The 22,926-nt window shown below is 26.2% G+C and overlaps 1 protein-coding gene across 1 annotated transcript; it reads right to left on the bottom strand.

Annotated features, from left to right (window-relative positions):
• Positions 1–15,526: 15,526 nt before the first annotated feature.
• LOC124945860 (zinc transporter 5-like) lies at positions 15,527–21,484 on the bottom strand. Its single transcript, XM_047486373.1, has 3 exons — positions 21,260–21,484; positions 16,141–16,583; positions 15,527–16,068 (listed from the first exon to the last, which is right to left on the bottom strand). The coding sequence occupies exons 1-3, from the start codon at positions 21,432–21,434 to the stop codon at positions 15,613–15,615; spliced, it is 1,074 nt and encodes a 357-aa protein (XP_047342329.1). The 5' UTR covers positions 21,435–21,484; the 3' UTR covers positions 15,527–15,612.
• Between the last annotated feature and the right edge of the window lie 1,442 nt (positions 21,485–22,926).

Here is a 22,926-nt window from a genome sequence, read left to right as displayed (position 1 = left end):
TTCGTTTAATAAGAAGACGGTATGAAGGTGAACAGAGAATGTCGACATTGGAGCTACAAGTTACAGAGAGAAAGGAAGAAATGACATGACTCGTTGACTTGGTAATAAAGGACAATTTTTTTAAATGACAACATTATGTGTTTATTATTACTAACCATCAATAAAAAGTAAATGAAATATAATTGAAAATAATTAAGTGGAAGAAAGATCAAATTTAATTAATTAATTTTCTAATTATACTTAATATATAATAATATTTAATAAGAGACCGATAGATCATCTAGATTTTGACAATTATGATAATAATAAAATATATATATTTTAAAAAAACAAAATTTACTTATAAATTTTTATACTTCTTTTATTTATTTTCATACCAATTAAAAAAAGAAAATTATAAATAAAAATTTGATATTATATAAAATAATATTTACAAATATAAGTATATTTAATTATTTAATTAAATTTATATATAATAATAATGATATATATATAATATGCAGGTGATACACTCTTATTGTTTCAATATAATTAAGTTCTATTCACAACATGGGTTATACATTAAGGCTGCTTTGGCGGGGCAGGCCGCCCTGGGTAAGCCAGGTCAGCCCTCGGGTTAAGACAACTCACTCCCAAGGCAATCTATTTATTAAAAATATCAAAGTATTTTATTAAATTTATTGTAATTTTAAATATAAATAATTGCGGCTTGGTGGTTTAAGATAAAAAAATTAGAATTTCTATATGGTTATGGGTCAAATCTTGCTCTACCAGGTCTGGGGCAGCCCAAACTTCGGGGTCCGCTCTAGCTTTTGGTACAATTATATAAGTATAAATGATACGGAGGTATAAAATAATATAATTTGTATATATTATTATTGTTTGGTTAGGACGTATTAGACATTATATAAATAATATAGTTTTATAATTTTTTGTTTGGTTAAAAATATAAAATTTAAGTATAAAAATAAAATAATAATTTTATTTTTTTTTTATTTATTTTTATTTTGTTAATTATTTTTTTAATATTATTTTTAATTAATTTTATTGATATTTTAATGTTATTTAAATTTTATTTTAATTAATTTAAATATTATATCAAATAAATAAATAATAATATAATTACGTTATTATGTAAATTAATAATAATATGTAAAAATAAATAATTAGTATTATTTTATTATTTTATTTAAAACATGAAAAATAATATATTTTTTAAAATTATTGAACTAACGAGTTAAAGATATAATAATTATAATTATTAATAATATTATTATTATTTTTATATTACTAATTATATAATAAAGATTGACTTTCTTTATAAAAATAAATAAAATTTTAAATTAATTCAGTTTATTAAAACATTTGTCTAAATAATTCTCGATCTACTAATTCATTTCTTTGACATAACAATAAAAAAAAGTAAGTATTGACATATTCTTATTTTTATATTTTTATATAGAATCATGGTAGGAGCAACAAATTTGGAATTTGGGAACAAAATCAAGTCTACGAATCTGATGTGATCGGACACGTGTGCAAGAAAGAGAAACAAAAAAAAATCTCCAAACGTGGTCATTATTTTCTCATAAAACAAATATTAAAATTCTTTTTTCTGCACATGGCCATGTTCGGGACAAAAATCTCCCGAACATGGCAATGTTCAAAACAAAAATATCACGAACATGGCCATTTTTCAAAAAAAATCTCTCCTCATGTTCGGGACAAAAAATTTTTTTGAACATAGCCATTTTCTCGGAGAGTAAAAAATATATTTTTTCTCTTCTTCCGAACATGGTCATTTTTTAGAAAAATAAATCAATTTTACTGCAAATGTGACGGATCACATCGGATTCGTAACTTTGTTTTCGTTATATGCCCAAATCATTCTCTTTTTATATATTGGTTATTAAAAGTTTATTTAGTGTGATTTTCATACTATGTTACATAGAAGTTTTATTTTTGATGTCTTTATAATAATTTGTTTTTTTGCACTCTTATTAATTTTAATTATTTCAATTTTAGAAAGAATCTTCTCTTATGGGATCATCCATTTTGGTCCCCTCATAGCAGGTGAGTAATATGATTGTTTCCTCAAGTACTCATGAACTCGATTTTCATTATACTACCTGACCCCGACCCTAAACTTGATGGGTATCTATACTTTTATTCACATTCCTAATTCATCGGGTACCTAATCTCCGATAAGTACCCCATTACTCAATTAAAAAGTTTATAATATTATAAAGATTGAAGAAAAAAAAATAATTTTAAAATTAGTAATATAGAAGTGTTAAAAATACAAATAAAATCATTACTTACATATATATATACTTATTTTGTAAATCTTGAAAAAAAATAAACAAAATTAGAGAAAAAATAGAATAAAATTAAAAAAAAAGTTAAATAATGAATATGAAGAATAAGGAGAGATAAATAATATTTTTTAAACTTAAAAATATATATGAGAGATAAAATTAAAAACTTTATATATATATATATATTAGTTAGTTAAAAAGTTTGAACGGTTAGGAATGTCATACGTTTATCAAATTTTGTGTTGAGTTAAAATATAAAGTCTTAGGTTAGGTTGGATGGTTGTACCTATTTTTGTTAGGTTGTAAGTTTGAAATATATATATATAGAGAGAGTAATGATAGGGAACGCGAATCTGGGGCCGCGAATGTCCGCGAAAAATAGAATATTCCTTTAAACACCGAATATTCTTTCTCCTTTTACTAATTTTTTTTTTCTACTTCTACCGATTAATTTATCCTATTATCACGATTAATTATTTCACTAATTTTTTTTGATATAATATATATATATAGAAATAGAAGTAAATGGATAATTTGGTCAAATCATATGTTGACCCACCATAAATTTGAAACGTTTAAAAGTAAAATTAAAAATGATATATATGTTTCGAACTTTCAACCTAACAAAAACACAAATATAAACATTTGACCAAGTATGAATGATATTTGGTTTGTCGAGGGATAATAAATCGGTAACAAATGATAATGGTTAAAAAATATGAATCAAATATTTGATTAACTAAAATGTGGGATCATGATAATGAGAGTATATATAATAATAATTCAATTTATTAGTAGAAATAATAAAATATTTTATTATTTTATTAAAAAAATATTTTACTTTCAATGTATATTTACTACAAAATAAAAAATAAAAAAAAAATTCAAAATTATCACCCTTCACATTTTTTTTAAATAAATTTATTAAAAGAAACAAACTTATAAAGCTATTGAAATATGTTTTTCTTATTATGAGTCGGACCTAAAACAAGATTAATATAATTAAAATTATTATATTTTTAATATAATTTAATATACAGTGAAATAAAAATAATATTAATAACATTTTTTTATGGTTAAGGTAATCCTAAGTCTCGAGTCAAGTTTCAAAACTATAGTATGTCTCAACTATAGTCTTACTTTGCTGCTACAAATTTCTACACAGGGGACCCCAATTTATATATTAGATTTGACTTATACATACATATGACAACTCATTTTCATTAATAATAATGTTGATTATACTTGTCGGTCTTTTTTGCTTTCATATGGGGAAATTGGACTAGACCCTAAAGATAAGGGTATTTGCGTCTGTGGTCACTGATAATTAAATTTGATCTGGTGACCACTTTATTTTTTTTTGGACGAAATTACCCTTTTCGCGTAACGCGAAGTGAATTAGGTTAATATAAATACTTAAAATTTTCATTTCCTTCATTTTGCTTCTCTCTCTTTCTTTCTCTCTCTTCTCTCTCTTCTCTCTCTCTTCTCTCTCTCTGTTCTTGTTCGTCGGCCGGCGACGGCGAAAACTTTGGCGACGGCGAAAACTTTGGCGACGGCGAAAACTTTGGCGACGGCGAAAACTTTGGCGACGAGGACTACGATTATGCCCCATTATTCTACAAAGATAAGAAAACCTTAACCTGAATCGATGTTTATAATACAAATTTATGTTCTTATTTCAATACCTTCATTTCAAACCCTAACTCTAACCCAAATCGATTTATGTTCATGTTTCCAGCATCTCCATCTGAAAACCTTAAATCAATTAAATCTGTTCATATTGGTTCATACTGGTTCATATTGATTCATATTGATTCATTTTTTTGTTAATCTTATTGTTCTTATGTCGATGATGATATTTGCAGATCATATGGGTTCTGTTTCGCGAAGGGCTTCTCGTTACGCGAAGTACTTCTCGTTACGCGAAGGGCTTCTCGTTACGCGAAGGGCTTCTCGTTACGCGAAGGGCTTCTCGTTACGCGAAGGGCTTCTCGTTTCGCGAAGGGCATACTACATAAGCACTACGAATACTAAAGGGCTGATCGTCATGCAAACCGGTAATACTACATACACCCTTGGTGCTTTCATTTGAATTCTTAGTTTTAAATTGTTAAACAAACAAAAGAATTGGAATTGTACCTCTCCCAAACACAGTTAGTGTTTTTTAATCTGAATTTCAGTTTGTGCATTTTGATATGAATGCTTCTAATGTTCACCCCCATCATGTGTAGGGAAAAATCTCGTGAAAAGGGAAGAAATAGAGAGGGTGATAGGGAGAAATCTCGTGAGCAATCTTATGAGAAGCCAAAGGATCGTGAGGAACCGAAGGATGAAGTGGAAGGATTGTATGAACATGAATGTCGTCGACGAGGACAAAGAAAATCAAACAATCATAATAATGGGCGTGGTGGTGCGCAATATGAACAACTAGAACAAATTGACGAGGACAAAGAAAATATTAGGTGAATGATTAGGTGAATGAGAACAATTTTTCATTTCCATAATAGACTACCACCAATATCCAAAGAAAAGATATATCTTATTTGTTCAAATAATAACTAGACTGGTCCTCCATTTTTTGTTTTTTTATAGCTTTATATATGATAACTCTCTAGTCTAGTTTGAAACTTCTTGGTGAGTATGAATGATAAAAAATTTACATTTTGGTGAGTTTTGTCTTAAATTTCTATCCCAAATGTAAATAACAAAAATATGTTTATCATTTGATTTCTTTAAGTGACAGGATGAAAGTACAATATTACATTAATAATTAGAAAATTTTTATATATATCTGATTAAAAAAATAAAACAGACAAAAGAAATGAAGCCTCATTTTAATTAGAGAATTTGAGTAAATGAAGCTTATTTTAATGTCCATTAGGATTAAGTTTAATAATGCAAATTGGATTAAAGTCTCTTAATATGAAAGGGAAGTTTATCCAAGTCCAATCTCAATTTCTCTATGTCTCCCCCTTTTCAAAATGCAATTCTATAAATAAACCCTTTAATATAGAACACCTAAATGAAAACAACTCAATTGTATTGACTATTGAGAAAATCTTTCATCTATAACGTCGACACTTAGCCGGTTTCCGTCTTGCTGTAAGTACTCTTCACTGAATCCAGACCCATATGACGAAACATAAAGCCCTTCGCGAAACGAGAAGCCCTTCGCGTAACGAGAAGCCCTTCGCGTAACGAGAAGCCCTTCGCGTAACGAGAAGCCCTTCGCGTAACGAGAAGTACTTCGCGAAACAGAACCCATATGATCTGCAAATATCATCATCGACATAAGAACAATAAGATGAACAAAAAAATGAATCAATATGAATCAATATGAACCAGTATGAACCAATATGAACAGATTTAATTGATTTAAGGTTTTCAGATGGAGATGCTGGAAACATGAACATAAATCGATTTGGGTTAGAGTTAGGGTTTGAAATGAAGGTATTGAAATAAGAACATAAATCTGTATTATAAACATTGATTCAGGTTAAGGTTTTCTTATCTTTGTAGATTCATGGGGCATAATCGTAGTCCTCGTCGCCAAAGTTTTCGCCGTCGCCAAAGTTTTCGCCGTCGTCGGCCGACGAACAAGAACAGAGAGAGAGAAGAGAGAGAAGAGAGAGAAAGAGAGAGAAGAGAAATGAAGGAAATGAAAATTTTAAGTATTTATATTAACCTAATTCACTTCGCGTTTTGCAAAGCCACTTCGCGTTACGCGAAAAGGGTAATTTCGTCCAAAAAAAATAAAGTGGTCACCAGATCAAATTTAATTATCAGTGACCACGGACGCAAATACCCCTATCTTTAGGGTCATTTAGTCCAATTTCCCTTCATATGTTATGGAGATGACATTATTAATTCTCCAAATACTTTGATATTATTTATTGAATAATTTTTAAATAATTTAATTATATTTTTTATATATCTCATTAATTATTTTGTATTATATATTAATAACATTTAATTTAAATCCAATACTAAATAATTTATTTTTTATAATCTTAATTCAAATAAAATAATTGAAAAGAACTTGAATGTTAAGAACACATTTGAACAATTTTATATGTTAAAGAACCATTTATACAAGTTATTCGATAAGGAGGTGTGAAAACTCATTTTTCCTTACCAAACCTTTAAAATAAAAGTCTCTAGTTTTTAATTTATGGAATATAGTTTAAATATTTTATCGAATAATGAATTGATCGTAGTTGTTCGATGCGTATCATTTATCATGCTATTATTATTAAAAATTATGATATTCATTCCGGAAAGCCTTCCGTAAGAGAGTTATTCGTTCCTCTCGAAAACTTACGACATCGATAACCTATTAAATAACGTTTTTTCTTTTTTTTCTTTTTATTATTTTCTCTTCATTTCATATTTTTTTGCTCAAACTTTTTTATTTTAATATACATTAACTTTTTTTTATTTACTATAGAGTTATAAATTGAATATTAAATTAGTATTTACAAATTACAACAAGCTTATGAATTTATTTAATAATTTTTTTTAAATCTATTAAATAGTATGACTTTCAATATACTGTATATTTTGTAACGAGTGGGCTAATTCCATTATAAGGAGTCCATAAAATCGAAGCCCACTAAAGACAGGGCTGAAACTTGAAACAGCCCAATACCAGAATTACCAGCTGCCCGAACCCCATAGATAACAAAATTAATATAGTTAAAATTAATAAGACATCAATAAAAATGAAGGACATCAATAAAAATTAATAAGACATTATGTGTTTATTATTACTAACTCATCAATAAAAAGTAAATGAAATATAATTGAAAATAATAAAGTGGAAGAAAGATCAAGTTTAATTAATTAATTTTCTAATTATACTTAATATATAATAATATTTAATAAGAGACAGATAGAATAATATGATAATAATAAAATATCTATATTTTAAAAAAACAAAATTTACTTATAAATTTTTATACTTCTTTTATTTATTTTCATACCAATTAAAAGAAAATTATAAATAAAAAATTGATATTGAAAATTTACATTATATAAAATAATATTTACAAATATAAGTAAATTTAATTATTTAATTAAATTTATATATAATAATAATGGCATATTTATATATATATTATGTAATAATATATAGGTGATACACTCTTATTGTTTTAATATAATTAAGTTCTACTTACAACATAGGTTATACATTAAGGCTGTTTTTGATACCATGTATAAACTATAAGAGATATAAAGGTTACGGAAGTATAAAATAATATAATTTGTATATATTATTATTGTTTGATCGAAAGTATAAGACATTATATAAATAATATAAATTTATAATTTTTTTGTTTGGTTGACAATATAAAATTTAAATATAAAAATAAAATTATTATTTTATTTTGTTAATTATTTTTTTAATATTATTTTTAATTAACTTTATTTATATTTTAATGTTAATTAAAATTTATTTTAATTAATTTAAATATTATATCAAATAAATAAATAATAATATAAGTACGTTATTATGTTAAATTAATAATAATATATAAAATTAAATAATTAGTATTATTTCATAATTTTATTTAAAACATGAAAAATAATATATTTTTTTTAAAATTATTGACTAACGAGTTAAAGATATAATAATTATAATTATTAATAATATTATTATTATTTTTATATTACTAATTATATAATAAAGATTGACTTTCTTTGTAAAAATAAATAAAATTTTAAATTATTTAAATTTGTAAATGATAAATTTTAAAAAATAAGTTTATCTAATAAATATATATATTATATACTAAAATTAAAAATAATAAAAACATAATAATTAAACTTTAATGAAAATTAAATACACAAATAAATGTTAATATTAAAAAATAGGATAAAAAAATAGTAAAAATAAATTATGAATTTAATACCTCCTTTTAACTGGTGTAGAGTGTTACAAATTTATACTCTTTTCAAAGTATAAATTATATCATGATTTTACTGTAAATATAAAATAATTTTAATCAAACACTTTTACGATTGTACCTTATTTTCTACCAAACACAACATTAAAACAAAGGTAATTCATAGATGGGCAAAATTTGATATATTTCGCAGTGTGGATCCCAAGAATCGGGTCACCATGACCTAAGTAAAAAAACGATAAAAAATAATTTTGGTTAACTTAATTTTAGTTTTAAAAATTGTTAAAAATAATGGTTTGCAGTGAAATTTGAAGTTATATTCAAATATATTTATTTATGTTTATCATCAACCAACGTATAAAATTTTTTGTCTAAGGCTGCCTGGAGGTGAGCTGTCCAAACCCGTGAGTCTCTAGGCTTTCCTCAGGCCGACATGTATGTTGAATGCATAATCATATTAACTGTGAAAAAAATGAAGTCTGATGTTATTTTTAATTTCAAATATTTTATATCACAACAAGAGTGGAACGATATTAATGTTAAATATTGTATTAATATAATTTATAAAATATCTTATCATCCTTTAATATTGTTATAAAAAAATAAATTTATAAATACAATGGTTTACATCATAAACAAATAAACTTATAAATACAATGTCACATATTCATCTGCTTATGTTTTTTAAAAAATGGTTAAATTTGAAATATACAAATATATTAATTCAGTTTATTAAAACGTTTGTCTAAATAATTCTCAATCTACTAATTCATTTCTTTGACATAACAATAATAAAAAAAGTAAATATTGATATATTCTTATTTTTTATATTTTTATATAAATATGGTAAGAACAACGAATTTGGGAACAAAATCAAGGTTACGAATCTGATGTGGTCTGTCACGTGTGCAGGAAAGAGAAATAAAAAAAAAATCTCCCAAACGTGATCATTATTTTCTCATAAAACAAATATTAAAATTCTTTCTTCTTCTGCGCCATGTTCGAGACAAAAATCTCTCGAACATGGTAATGTTCAGAACAAAAATATCATGAACATGGCCATTTTCCAAAAAAAAATCTCTACTCATGTTCAGGACAAAAAATCTTTCGAACATGGCCATTTTCCCGGAAAGTAAAAAAAAAAAATTCTTTTCTTCCGAACATGGTTATTTTTTAGAAAAATAAATCAATTTTACTGTACATGTGACATGTCATGTCGGATTCGTAACTTTGTTCTCGTTATATGCCTAAATCATTCTTTTTATATATTCGTTATTAAAAAATTTATTTAGCTTGATTTTTATACTATGTATGTTTAGAAGTTTTAATTTTGATGTCCTTAATAATTTGTTTTTTTTTTCTCTCTTTATTAATTTTAACTATTTCAATTTTTGAAAGAATCTTCTCTTACGGGGATCATCCATTTTGTTCCCCTCATAGCATGTGTGAGTAATATGATTGTTTTGTCCTTTCTGATGGGGACAGGATCGCAACATATATTTTATCCTTTAGATAATGAAGTACTCATCTCTAACTCAATTTTTATTATATTAATTGACCACGACCTTGAACTTGATGAGTATCTATACTTTTATCCACATCCCCAATTCATCGGGTACCTGATCCTCGATGGGTACCCCATTACTCAATTAAAAAGTTTATAAGATTGAAGAAAAAAAATTTAAAATTAATAATATAAAAGTGTTAAAAATACAAATAAAATCAATACTTACAAATATATATATATACTTGTTTTGTAAATCTTGAAAAAACCCAATACCAGAATTACCAGCTCCCCCAACCCCATATAGAGAGAACAATTAATATAGTTAAAATTAATAAGACACTGCAATAAAAATGAAGGACATCAAAATTAAAATTTCAACACATTTTAACGTTTGAAAACCACATTAAATTAATAAACTAAACTTTAATAACTAATATGTGAAAATATCATATAAAAAAGAATATGATAATACTTACTCTTTTATTTATTTATTTATTCTTACATAAAAGAAATGAATTGATAAATTGTATTATATATATATATATGACATTATTATTATATATTATTTTAATAAAATATATAAATATACTTTTAATTAATAAATATAACAATAATAATTAATAATAATAAATACAACAATAATATAATAAATATTATTATTATAAATATAATAAGTATTATTATTATTATAAATATAATAAATATTATTATTATTTAATTATAATAATTATAATTCTGAAAATAAAAACAATTCTAAAAATAATATTAATAATTATGAATATAATAATAATAATTATAATAATTATAATTATAACAATATTAATAAATATAATAATAATAAATAATATTATTAATATAATAATAATAAAAAATAAATATAATAATAGATGATATTAATAAATATAATAATAATCAATATTAATAATAAATAATAATATAATAATAATTATAATTCTAAAAATAATAATAATAATAATAATAATTCTGAAAATTATAATGATGATAATAATAATTATGAACAATATTAATAAATGTAATAATAATTCTGAAAATAATAAGAAGAAGAATAATTTTGAAAATAATAATAATAATAATAATTCTGAAAATAATAATAATAAATATATAACATTAATAAAATATTTCTGAAAATAATAATAATTATGAATATAGTAATAATAAAATGAATAGTAATAATTATTATTATTATTATTATTATTATGAAAAAATAATAACTCTAATAATAATAATGATAATAATAATTCTGAAAATAATATTTAATATTGACTATATTAAAAAAAATAGTGTTCGGTGTTTAAATGTATATTAGTAAACAAAAATTTAAAATTTAATGAAATAATAAATATTTTATTGAGAAGAAAAAAAAAATAATAATATTAATAATTCTAAGAAAAAGAATGATTATAATAATAATTTTCAAAATAATAATAATATTAATAATTTTCAAAATAATAATTCTAATAATAACAATAATAATTTTTAATATAATAATAATAATTATAATAATAACAATATTAATAAATATAATAATAATAATAAATAAATAATATTAATAAATAATTATAATAATAAATTATATTAATAAATATAATAATAATAATAATAATTCTGAAAATAATAATAATAATTCTAAAAAAAATAATAATATTAATAATAATTCAGATAATAATAATAATAATAATGATAATAATAATTCTGAATATAATAATAATAAAAATAAATATAATAATTATAATAATAAAAATATTAATAAATATAATAATAATAATAATAAATAATATTAATAAATAAAATTATTATAATAAAAAATAAAATTAATATGAAGTTATAATAATAATAAATAATATTAATAATTCTAAAAATAATAAATAATATTAATAATTCTAAAAATAATAATAATAAATCATATTAATAATTATAAAAATAATAATAATAAATAATATTAATAATTTTAAAAATTATTATTATTATTATTATGAAAATAATAATAATATTATTAATGATAATTCTGATAAAAAAATATAAATAATTAATATTATTATCATAATTATAAATATTATAATATAAATATAAATAATTATATATATAGATTATAAAATGAATTCTATAATCTATTCATCGATCCATGATCTGATGAGAGTAGACAGGAAGAACACTTACTGAGAATGAGAAGAAAGAAGATAGAAGATGAAGAACTCAGATCGGAGGTGCGTAGCGGATTGGAGCAGCAGAGATTCTCTCTCCTACAATTTCATTTCGAGATTCTCTCCTATAATTATAATATTAATAATTCTAAAAATAATAATAATAATTATTATTATTATTATTATGAAAATAATAATAATAAAAAAATAATAATAATAATAATTCTGAAAATAATAATAATAAATATAATAATTATAATAATAACACTATTAATAAATATAATAATATTAATAAAATATTTCTAAAAATAATAATAATAATAATTTTAAAAATAATAATAATAATTCTAAAAATAATAATAATAATAATAATTCTAAAAGTAATAATAATAATAATAATTCTTAAAAAATTAATAATAATAATAATAAAAATAATAATAATATTAGTAATTCTAATAATAATAATAATAATAATGATAATATTAATTCTGAAAATAATAATAATAATTCAAAAAATTATAATAATAATAATCATAATAATAATTCTGAATATAATAATAATAATTATTATTATTATAATAACTGTATTAATATATTAATAAATGTAATAATAATTAATAATATTAATAAATATAATTATAATAATAATAATAATAAATATCTGTTAAATAAAATTAAGAAAAAATAAATAATGAGAAAATAAAATTAATAAAAAATAAATAATGAGAGAAATAATAGAATTAACAATCATATCAATTTAATGAAATTTTTCTTTTAAAAAAAATCTCCAAAAAACTAACTAACTGATACTGCATACTATACAATATTAAAAAGTATAATAATAATAATAAATAATATTAATAACATAATTCTAAAAATAATAATAATTATTATTATTATAATAATTCTGAAAAAAAAAATACAAAAAATTGAAAATAATAATAATAATAAATAATGATAATAATAATTCTGAAAATAATAATAATATTATTAATTTTAATAATTCTGAAAATAATAATAATAATAATTCTGATAAATAAAAATAATAATTCTAAAAATAAAAATAATATTAATATTAATAATTCTTAATATAATAATAACAATAATAATAATAAATATAATAATAACAATATAATAATAATGACTAATATTAATAAAAAAAATTGAAAATAATAATAATAATAATAACAATTCTGAAAATAATAATAATAATAATAGTAATAATTCTAATAATAATTCTGAAAATAATATTGTATTGAAAAAGTTATGATATTTTTATAATTATTAATATTATTTGAAACGAAAAATCACAAATATCAAATAAATATCAATTGCTAACTAGATATTTTTCTCAATAAAGTTAATAACTAATTGGTCTTTAAAATATATATATATATATATATATATAATATATATATATATATATATATTATGTAAAAAAGTTTTAGAAAAAATACTATTTTCTTATCTAAAATGTTTGGTGTGAAAGGTATTTAATAATATAACTAAAATATCTTTGAAATATGTAATTTAATGTAATTTTTTAATATGGCTAATGTAAAAAAACAAAAAATATCAATTATTTTCATTTTTATATTTTAATTAATTCTCTTGTTTCTCTCATTATTAATTTTTCCTTAATTTTATTTTAAGTTAATAATTAATCAATAATTTTGAAATAAGTAATAATTAACAAAATAATAATAATATATGTAAATAGTGTTCTTTAAATTTTTTTACATGAAATACCATATTAAAAAATTGCTATAGAGATAAAGAAATTAAATTAATATTTTTTATATTTAATTATATATTTATAATTTAATATATAGTATAATTATTTTATTTTATTTTTGTTAATTTGATTTGTTCGGTCTTTATTATTACTTATTTAAATATTAATAATAAAATATAATACTGAAAATAATTAATGAGTGAGAAAAATTTAGTTAAAAAAGTTTTAACGACTCATAAACATAAACTCTGTTAAAAAAAATTATATTTATTTTAAATCACAACTAATTTATATGTACGGACAAAAACACACGGTTAATGTCATTTTCAGAATAAATAAATGAATCAATAAAATTTTATTTGTTGAACAAATTTTATGATTCATTACAACTTTCTTAATTAAATATATGGGTTATTAAAACAGAGTTTATGAGTTATTAAAATTTTCTTAACTAGTTTATGTGTCACTAGTTAAGAAATTCCTGATAACCCATAAAACTCTTCAACCATTTTCAGAGTACAAATAACCCATAAAACTCTGTTTAACCATTTTCAGACGGATAGATAGTATTAATTCTAATTATTCATATGCATTTGATTATTAAATTCTTACTTTTCATTTTTATTTATACATTTTAAGACTTATTCGTTTTTTTATCAAAATAATAATAATAATAATAATTTTCATCTCCTCAAAAATATTAATCATTATTATTTTCTCCCATTCTCAATCCAAACAAGCTCAACTCATCACTTTGCTGACATATATTAAGATTAAGGGGACCTCATTTTATATATTAAATTTGACTTATACATGATGATTATACTTGTGGTCTATTTTGCTTTCAACATATTATTGATGACATTATTAATTCTCCAAATACTTGGTTATTAGTTATTGATTTTTTTAAAGTAATTATATATCTCATTAATTGTTTTTGTATTATATATTTAATAACATTTAAAATCCTAATTATATATCTCATTAATTGTTTTTGTATTATATATTTAATAACATTTAAAATTCTATACTAAATAATTTAGTTTGTTATAATCTTAATTCAAATAAATAAAATAATTGAAAAGAATTGAATTTAAAGAAAACCTTGGAACAATTTTTTTTTTTTTTTGTTAAAAGCGTCTATACAATTTGAGATATATAATAGAGGTTGTTATCCAATTTGAGATCATTTCTCTACATGAATTATTCATCCATCATGAAAAAACCCAGAAAGAGAATTATTATGTTTCATACCCAGAAGGACAAAAAAAACAAATTAAGAAGATTCTGAGTGATCCACCTTAGTCTTAGTCTTGTTGACCTCACAGGAAAGATTGAGGTTTAGGCTATTCAATTTTTATTTCATTTACAAGTTAAAGTTGTGTGATTTGGAATATAATTTAATATTAATTATCTTATTCCATGTCAACTACACCTACTTCAGAAAATATAAAGTCAATTAATCTTGTCAATGGATCAAAGATTATTCTTCTTCTTCTTGCAAATAAGACGAGATTAGAGATTATACTATTCAAATTTTTTTAATTATTCCTTACATTTAATTTTTTTTTAAGATATATAATATTAAAATTAATAAATATAATTTAGTTTAATTGGTTTACTATATTTTTTATATGTCTTGTCCCAAAGTTTGGGATATTTTAAATAAATATTTTTGTACTTTTACAATATTTACATTAAATGAATGAAATTTGTTTTACTTTAAAATAAAATAAATAAATAAACTGTCTATTTCAAAGAGATGATTGAATAATAAGATTCTACTACCGGTGAGAAATTTGATCAATAAGTTGCGACGGTTCATTTCACATGACTGGAGAAAGCTGACCAAGTTAAGTTACTAGTTATTCTTCAAACAAAAATTAAAGATATAATCCAAAATCTAATCTTTTTATAAACATATTATAAAACAAATAATCATACAAAAAAGAGTGATTTAACAATAAAAAAATGGGTATATTCAAGCCCAGACAGCCAAGATAGACATACAGCTTAACCCAAGAACAAGAGAGACATTAGAAGTAAATTGAAGCTTAAAATTACTCCTCATTCTCTGACTCATGAAATCTGCAGCAATAAGATCAACCAATGACATGTAAATAAGGATTCCTGCAGATGCAGAATTCAACATCCCTTCTGTTATAAGAGCTGCTGGACTATTCTCTTTGTATCTGTTTGATATACCAAATCCCACCACTATTCCAATTGGAGTTGTTAAGGAAAAGAATGTAGCCATTACCAATGCTGTTCTTGCCTTGAATTTTGCCTGACAGATGCATCCTCCAAGACCCAATCCTTCAAAAAACTGATGAAAACTCAAAGCAACTACAAGTGGCTTTATTGTTTTTGGACTTTCAGATGCACCCAATGAAATTCCAATCACAACAGAGTGTGCAATAATTCCAAACTCCAATACCTGCACCAGTTGTTGTTTAAGATAATTAATTTAGTTAGGTCAGATTTTTAGGGTTTAAGATAATTAATTTACCTGTGATATAACACGATGACGAAGAAGATCTGCATTTTCTAGGGTTCCGTGAGTGTGGCCGTGAGCATGGCCATTTGCGCTGTGAGTATGCACGTGGACGTGGCCTTCGCGTTCTTGCATCTCTTCGTCTCCAACCACCACCTGAATCTGTCCTTCAACTTTCTTCACGTTTGCCCTCTCGTAATAACCAGTAGCGAATGCGTCTATCATCATCGTACCGACGGCCGAAGCCATTGCTATCAGACCTACGAAAGGGAATTTTCCCCAAGGTTTCTCTCCCAAGCATGGACTGGTGAGGCTTTCGAATGCGTCCGGCAAGACGTGGACGAATCCGGTGGCAAGAATCACGCCGGCGGCAAAGGCTTTCAGTACGAGGAAAAAATCACTTTCTGCCCTTAAAGATGGAATTTTGTGACCTAGGTTGGGGAGTGATACGCCGATTACTCTGTTAGAAATTAAAGTAATAATATTAATAACAATTAAGGAATCTTTTTGTTATGCAAGAGTCTCTTGGATTGTCCAAGCCTCTTCTCTTGATCTTATCTTTAGTAAATGAGACTCTTCATGTCTCTTAGTTATGCTTACTTTATTTAAGTTTTGTAATCGTGTTCTTCTTTCTATAAAAGTTCAATAGACAGAATCTCAATTCCAGTTGTTTTTCATTCTCTAATTTTCTATTCACTTTCATATATATTTCTTCACTGTTCAATCATTGAAGTCCTGAGTGTGACTTCGTTACATGGTATCAGAGCTTTGGTAATATTGTTGAAGAAGATATCGTTGTTATTCGATATGGAAAGTGGTGGTCGTGTAGCTGGACTTGGTTTGGAGTTGTTAAACCAGTCAAACTACCGGATATGGAAAACTTGTATGGAATCGTACCTGGTTGGGGAAGATTTGTGGGATATCGTCGTAGACGATGATGATGTAGCTCTTGAGGATGTTGCTGAAAATGCGGAAGCATCGAAGAAGCGGAAGAGACTCAACGCGAAGGCAGAATTTGTGTTGAAGAGGTCAATCTCCCACAATCTGTTTGAGCACATCATCGGTTGTGGATCTGCTCGTGAGATCTGGGAAACGCTTGATCGTCTTTTCAATAAGAAGAACGAGGCTCGTCTCCAGATGCTTGAAAACGAGTTGGCAGCCGCAAAGCAAATCGGATCTGTCTCGGAGTTCTTTCTTAAGGTAAAGAACATATGCTCAGAAATATCTTTATTGAATCCAGATGAGAAAATCTCAGAGGCTCGAACAAAGAGGCATATTGTTCGAGGACTTCGACCCGAATATACACCATTCATCACCTCGATTCAAGGTTGGGCTCAACAACCTTCACTCGAGGAGTTTGAAAATCTCTTGTCATCTCAAGAGTCGTTGGCCGCACAAATGGCTGGAACGAGTATAAAGGAGGAGTCGAACAGTGCGTTGTTCGTGAAGAAATCGAGCTGGAAAAAGGGAAAGTTGAAGAAGGAAGAAACAGGTCAAGATTCTTCAAATATTCCTAAGAAGTCCCTTAAGTGTTTCAGGTGCGGAAAGACTGGACACTTCAAGAGAGACTGTCGAGTAAATTTGAATGGAAATTTTGCTGGTTCAAATTTCGGAGAAAAGTCTAACCAACGTGTTGAGGAGGACTGGGACAAGGCTTTTCATGTCGATGTGACGACTTCGAAGGAAAAGAAAACAGAGGCTTCTCATGGTAAACAGGAGATCGATCAAAGGTGGATCGTCGATTCAGGGTGCGGACATCATGTTACTGGAGATGAATCTGTGTTCTCATCGAGTCGAGTTCATAATGGGGGCGGTGGCATTGTCACGGCAGATAACTCGGTTCACGAAGTTAAAAGGGAAGGATCAGTTGTCATTGAAAACGATAAAGGAGAACCTATTACTCTGAAGAATGTCTACCACGTTCCAGGAATTCAGAAGAATCTCTTCTCGGTTGCAAATGCTGTAGACGCTGGAAATTTAGTGTTGTTCGGTCCAAATGATGTGAAGTTCTTAAGGAACGTGAAAGAAATCAAGGCGGATGTGGTCCACACTGGAACTCGGGTAAATGATCTCTTTGTCCTTTCAGCTTCAAATTCGTACATAGAAAGGGTGAACGACAAAAGCACCTCCTTTCTATGGCATGCAAGACTTGGGCATGTCAATATGACTAAGCTCAGTGTTATGTCTCGAAAGAAACTTGTCGAAGGTCTACCTGAAGATCTGAGAATTGAGGAGGGCAGTGTGTGTGAAGGATGTCAATATGGGAAGGCTCATCGACTTCCTTTCGACAACTCTGTATCGAGAAGTAAGGGTCCTTTGGATCGAGTTCATAGTGACTTGATGGGACCAACTCGAACTGCCTCATACTCGGGAAGTAAATATATGCTGTTGTTTGTGGATGATTTCTCCAGGTTCACTTGGGTGTACTTTGTGAAAGAGAAGTCTGAAGTGTTCTCTAAATTTCTCGAGTTCAAGGAGACGGTAGAAGGAGAACAAGAAAGGAAAATTCGAGTATTGCGGACAGACAATGGTGGGGAATTTTGCTCAAAAGAGTTTGAACTGTTTTGTAGGCAAAATGGCATAAAAAGAGAACTCTCTTGCCCCGAGACCCCGCAACAGAATGGGATAGCCGAAAGGAAGATTCGACACCTTACAGAGACTTGTAAGTCTTGGCTGCATATGAAGAATATACCAAGGCAGTTATGGGCAGAAGGCATGAGTTGTGCTGCTCATGTCATCAATCGAGTTCCGCTTAGCCCAAATGAGTTCAAATCTCCATTCGAGATGCTTTTTGGTTTTAAGCCAAATGTTAAACATTTTCGAGTTTTTGGATCTACTTGTTATGTCCATATTCCAGACTCGAGAAGGAGCAAATTGGATGCGAAGGCAGTCAAATGCGTGTTTGTCGGCTATGACCAGAGAAGGAAAGGGTGGCGGTGTATGGATCCGTCAACTCACAAATGCACTGTGTCGAGAGATGTTGTTTTCGACGAAATTTCTTCGTACTATATGAAGGATGTTGAAGAAACTGTTCAGACTGATCTTCCCATTCCCACGTCTACGGGAAGCTCCTGTAGTAGTGATAATAGTGACAGGGGGAGCCCTGACTTAGCTCAAGATACTTCAGTCGATGAAGGAGCCAAAAGTGAAAGGTTACCAGGAAGTCCACATCAGGAAGAATCAAGTCAACAACAGAATATGGAATCTCGACCAAAAAGAAATATTGTAAGGCCATGTCGATTCAGGGATGATAATTTTGTAACAACATTTTCTTGTTTCTTGGCAAACGCAATAGACGACGAGGAACCCACTTCTTATAATGAAGCAAAAAATGTCAAGGAATGGGTGGCAGCAATGGAGGAGGAAATGCATGCTCTCAAGAAGAATGAGACATGGGACGTTGTTCCGAAGCCTCCTAATACTCAAGCAGTCACATGTAAGTGGGTGTATCGAATCAAGCGAAAGGCTGATGGAAGCATAGATCGATACAAAGCTAGATTGGTCGCTCGAGGATTCTCACAGAAGTATGGAGAAGATTACGAGGAGACATTCAGCCCAGTTGCGAAGATGACGTCAATTCGCACTGTGTTGGCCTTAGCAGCAAGTTCTCGATGGAAGTTGTGGCAATTGGATGTCAAGAATGCATTTCTCTACGGAGAACTTGATCGTCCAATATATATGGAACAACCACCTGGATTCGAGCAGACTAGTGGTTCCCAATTAGTCTGTAGACTTAAGAAGGCACTATATGGATTAAAGCAAGCCCCTCGTGCTTGGTATGGAAAGATTGCAGAATATCTTCAATTTTGTGGATACAAGGCTTCAGAATCCGACTCAAGTCTGTTTATAAAGAAGAGTCAAGGACAGATGGTGGTGGTGCTTCTTTATGTGGATGACATAATCTTGACGGGCAGTAACTATGATGAGGTTGCTCGTCTACAAGATGAGCTCTCGCTTCGTTTTGAGATGAAGAAGCTTGGTGAACTTGGAACCTTCCTTGGTCTGCAAATCGAAAATTTCGATAAAGGGTTGTTTGTATCGCAGATCAACTACGCAAAGAAGTTGGTAGAAAATTTTGGTATGACTGATGGAAAAAAGAGCTATACTCCTCTCGACGTAAATCCTAGACTTAGTCGAGACGAAGGAACATGTCTACCAGATCCTCGTCCTTATCGTGCTCTTGTGGGAAGTTTGATTTATCTGACTATAACAAGGCCTGACATTGCTTATGCAGTTGGAGTGGTGAGTCGATACATGCAGAAGCCAAGGAAACCACACCTCGAAGAAGCGAAAAAAATTCTGAAGTATATTAATACCTCACTAGATATTGGTCTACTCTACGAAAAAGATGTAAAATTCGTCTTGCAAGGATATGCAGATGCTGACTTTGCTGGAGATCGAGACGATCGAAGGTCCACATCTGGGTTTGTTTTTCTTTGTGGAAACACTAGCATATCTTGGAGTAGCAGAAAACAAGGATCGGTATCCTTATCTACAACAGAAGCAGAATACAAAGCATCAGCTCACGCAGCACAGGAGTGCATATGGCTTCGTAGACTCTGGGAGGATTTTCATGTCAAGTTTGATCAGCCAGTTCCTATACATGGAGATAATTTGAGTGCTATTAAATTGACTTCAAATCCTGTGTTTCATGCGAGGACAAAACACATTGAGTTGGAGCATCACTTTATTCGTGAAAAAGTACTAGAGGGAATCATTGAGATGGTTGCAGTAAGGAGTGAAGACAATATTGCTGATATCTTCACAAAAGCACTTCCTAAAGGTCCGTTCGAAAATCTACGATCTAAGTTGGGACTAGTTCATCGGGCATCACTTTAAGGGGGAGTGTTAGAAATTAAAGTAATAATATTAATAACAATTAAGGAATCTTTTTGTTATGCAAGAGTCTCTTGGATTGTCCAAGCCTCTTGATCTTATCTTTAGTAAATGAGACTCTTCATGTCTCTTAGTTATGCTTACTTTATTTAAGTTTTGTAATCGTGTTCTTCTTTCTATAAAAGTTCAATAGACAGAATCTCAATTCCAGTTGTTTTTCATTCTCTAATTTTCTATTCACTTTCATATATATTTCTTCACTGTTCAATCATTGAAGTCCTGAGTGTGACTTCGTTACATACTCCGGCGACTAGTATAGACGCTAATGCGATTAGTTTAAGCTTGAGAGATTGCTCTCTGTCTCTGTCGTCGGTATCGGATTCACATTCGCATTCTGCATGAAGCGATTTAGGAAGAAGGATGAGAATGATTATAGCGAAGAAGAGGAATGAAATAGGCTTCAAATTCATCATGATTATACAATAGGTCACTGGGTTTTGATCGATTTGTTGTTTCTTCTTCTTCGTTTAATAAGAAGACGGTATGAAGGTGAACAGAGAATGTCGACATTGGAGCTACAAGTTACAGAGAGAAAGGAAGAAATGACATGACTCGTTGACTTGGTAATAAAGGACAATTTTTTTAAATGACAACATTATGTGTTTATTATTACTAACCATCAATAAAAAGTAAATGAAATATAATTGAAAATAATTAAGTGGAAGAAAGATCAAATTTAATTAATTAATTTTCTAATTATACTTAATATATAATAATATTTAATAAGAGACCGATAGATCATCTAGATTTTGACAATTATGATAATAATAAAATATATATATTTTAAAAAAACAAAATTTACTTATAAATTTTTATACTTCTTTTATTTATTTTCATACCAATTAAAAAAAGAAAATTATAAATAAAAAATTTATATTGAAAATTGATATTATATAAAATAATATTTACAAATATAAGTATATTTAATTATTTAATTAAATTTATATATAATAATAATGATATATATATATATAATATAATATAATATAATATAATATAATATAATATAATATAATATAATATAATATAATATAATATAATATAATATGTAATAATATGCCGATGACACACTCTCATTGTTTTATCGTAATTAAGTTATACTTACAACATGCCTTATACATTAAGGCTGCGTTTATTATAAGGTACAACTATATCTGGTATAAATTATATGGAAGTATAAAATAGTATAATTTGTATATACTATTATTGTTTATTATTGTTTAGTTGAAAGTATAAGATAATATATAAATAAATATAAATTTATAATTTTTTATTTGGTAGATAGTATATAAAATTTAAATATAAAAATAAAATAATAATTTTATTTTTTAAATTTATTTTTATTTTAAAATATAAAATAATTCCAACAAAAACACTTTTATAATTTTACTATTAGGATAATTATTCCATCACAATCAGGGACGAATCTATGTAAGGGCTCGGGTGGGTTCAAGCCCACCCAAATTTTTTTTTTTTTTTACGGTAGAAATATGACATTACCTTTAATCTCTTAAAAAATTAATATAATTCGTTGTTTTTTTATCTAATTATTAAAAAAATGGTAAAATTTTATTTTTATATACTTATTTTTTTCAAAAAATTTTCGTTATTATTTTAAGCCTATTCTAAATTTTTTTCAAGGCACCCCAGTTAAAATCCTGTGTCCGTCCCTGATCACAACAATATACTATTACCTACCAAACACAATATTGAAACATCTATAATTCATAGAGTGGCAGAATTTGATATAATTCGCCCGTGTGGGCCCAAAAGTGGGTTAAAATGACCCAAGTAGAAAAACAATAAAAAATAAATTTGGTTAACTTAATTTTAATTTTAAAAATTGTTAAAAATAATTGTTTGTAGTGAAATTTAAACTTATATTCAAATAAATTTTTATCTATA

The sequence above is a fragment of the Impatiens glandulifera genome, chromosome 7 (assembly GCF_907164915.1).
Source record: "Impatiens glandulifera chromosome 7, dImpGla2.1, whole genome shotgun sequence".
Taxonomy (NCBI): Eukaryota; Viridiplantae; Streptophyta; class Magnoliopsida; order Ericales; family Balsaminaceae; genus Impatiens; species Impatiens glandulifera.
This window is presented reverse-complemented; position numbering and strand designations above follow the sequence as displayed.

What these genes read in the sequence shown, in the direction of transcription:
- LOC124945860 (XM_047486373.1), bottom strand. Translation starts at nt 21,434, where the DNA reads ATGATGAATTTGAAGCCTATTTCATTCCTCTTCTTCGCTATAATCATT. An exon ending in TATACTAGTCGCCGGAGTAT is followed by an intron (nt 16,584 to 21,259) that starts GTAACGAAGTCA and finishes TTTCTAACAGAG; the next exon opens with TAATCGGCGTATCACTCCCC. An exon ending in GTCATCGTGTTATATCACAG is followed by an intron (nt 16,069 to 16,140) that starts GTAAATTAATTA and finishes CAACTGGTGCAG; the next exon opens with GTATTGGAGTTTGGAATTAT.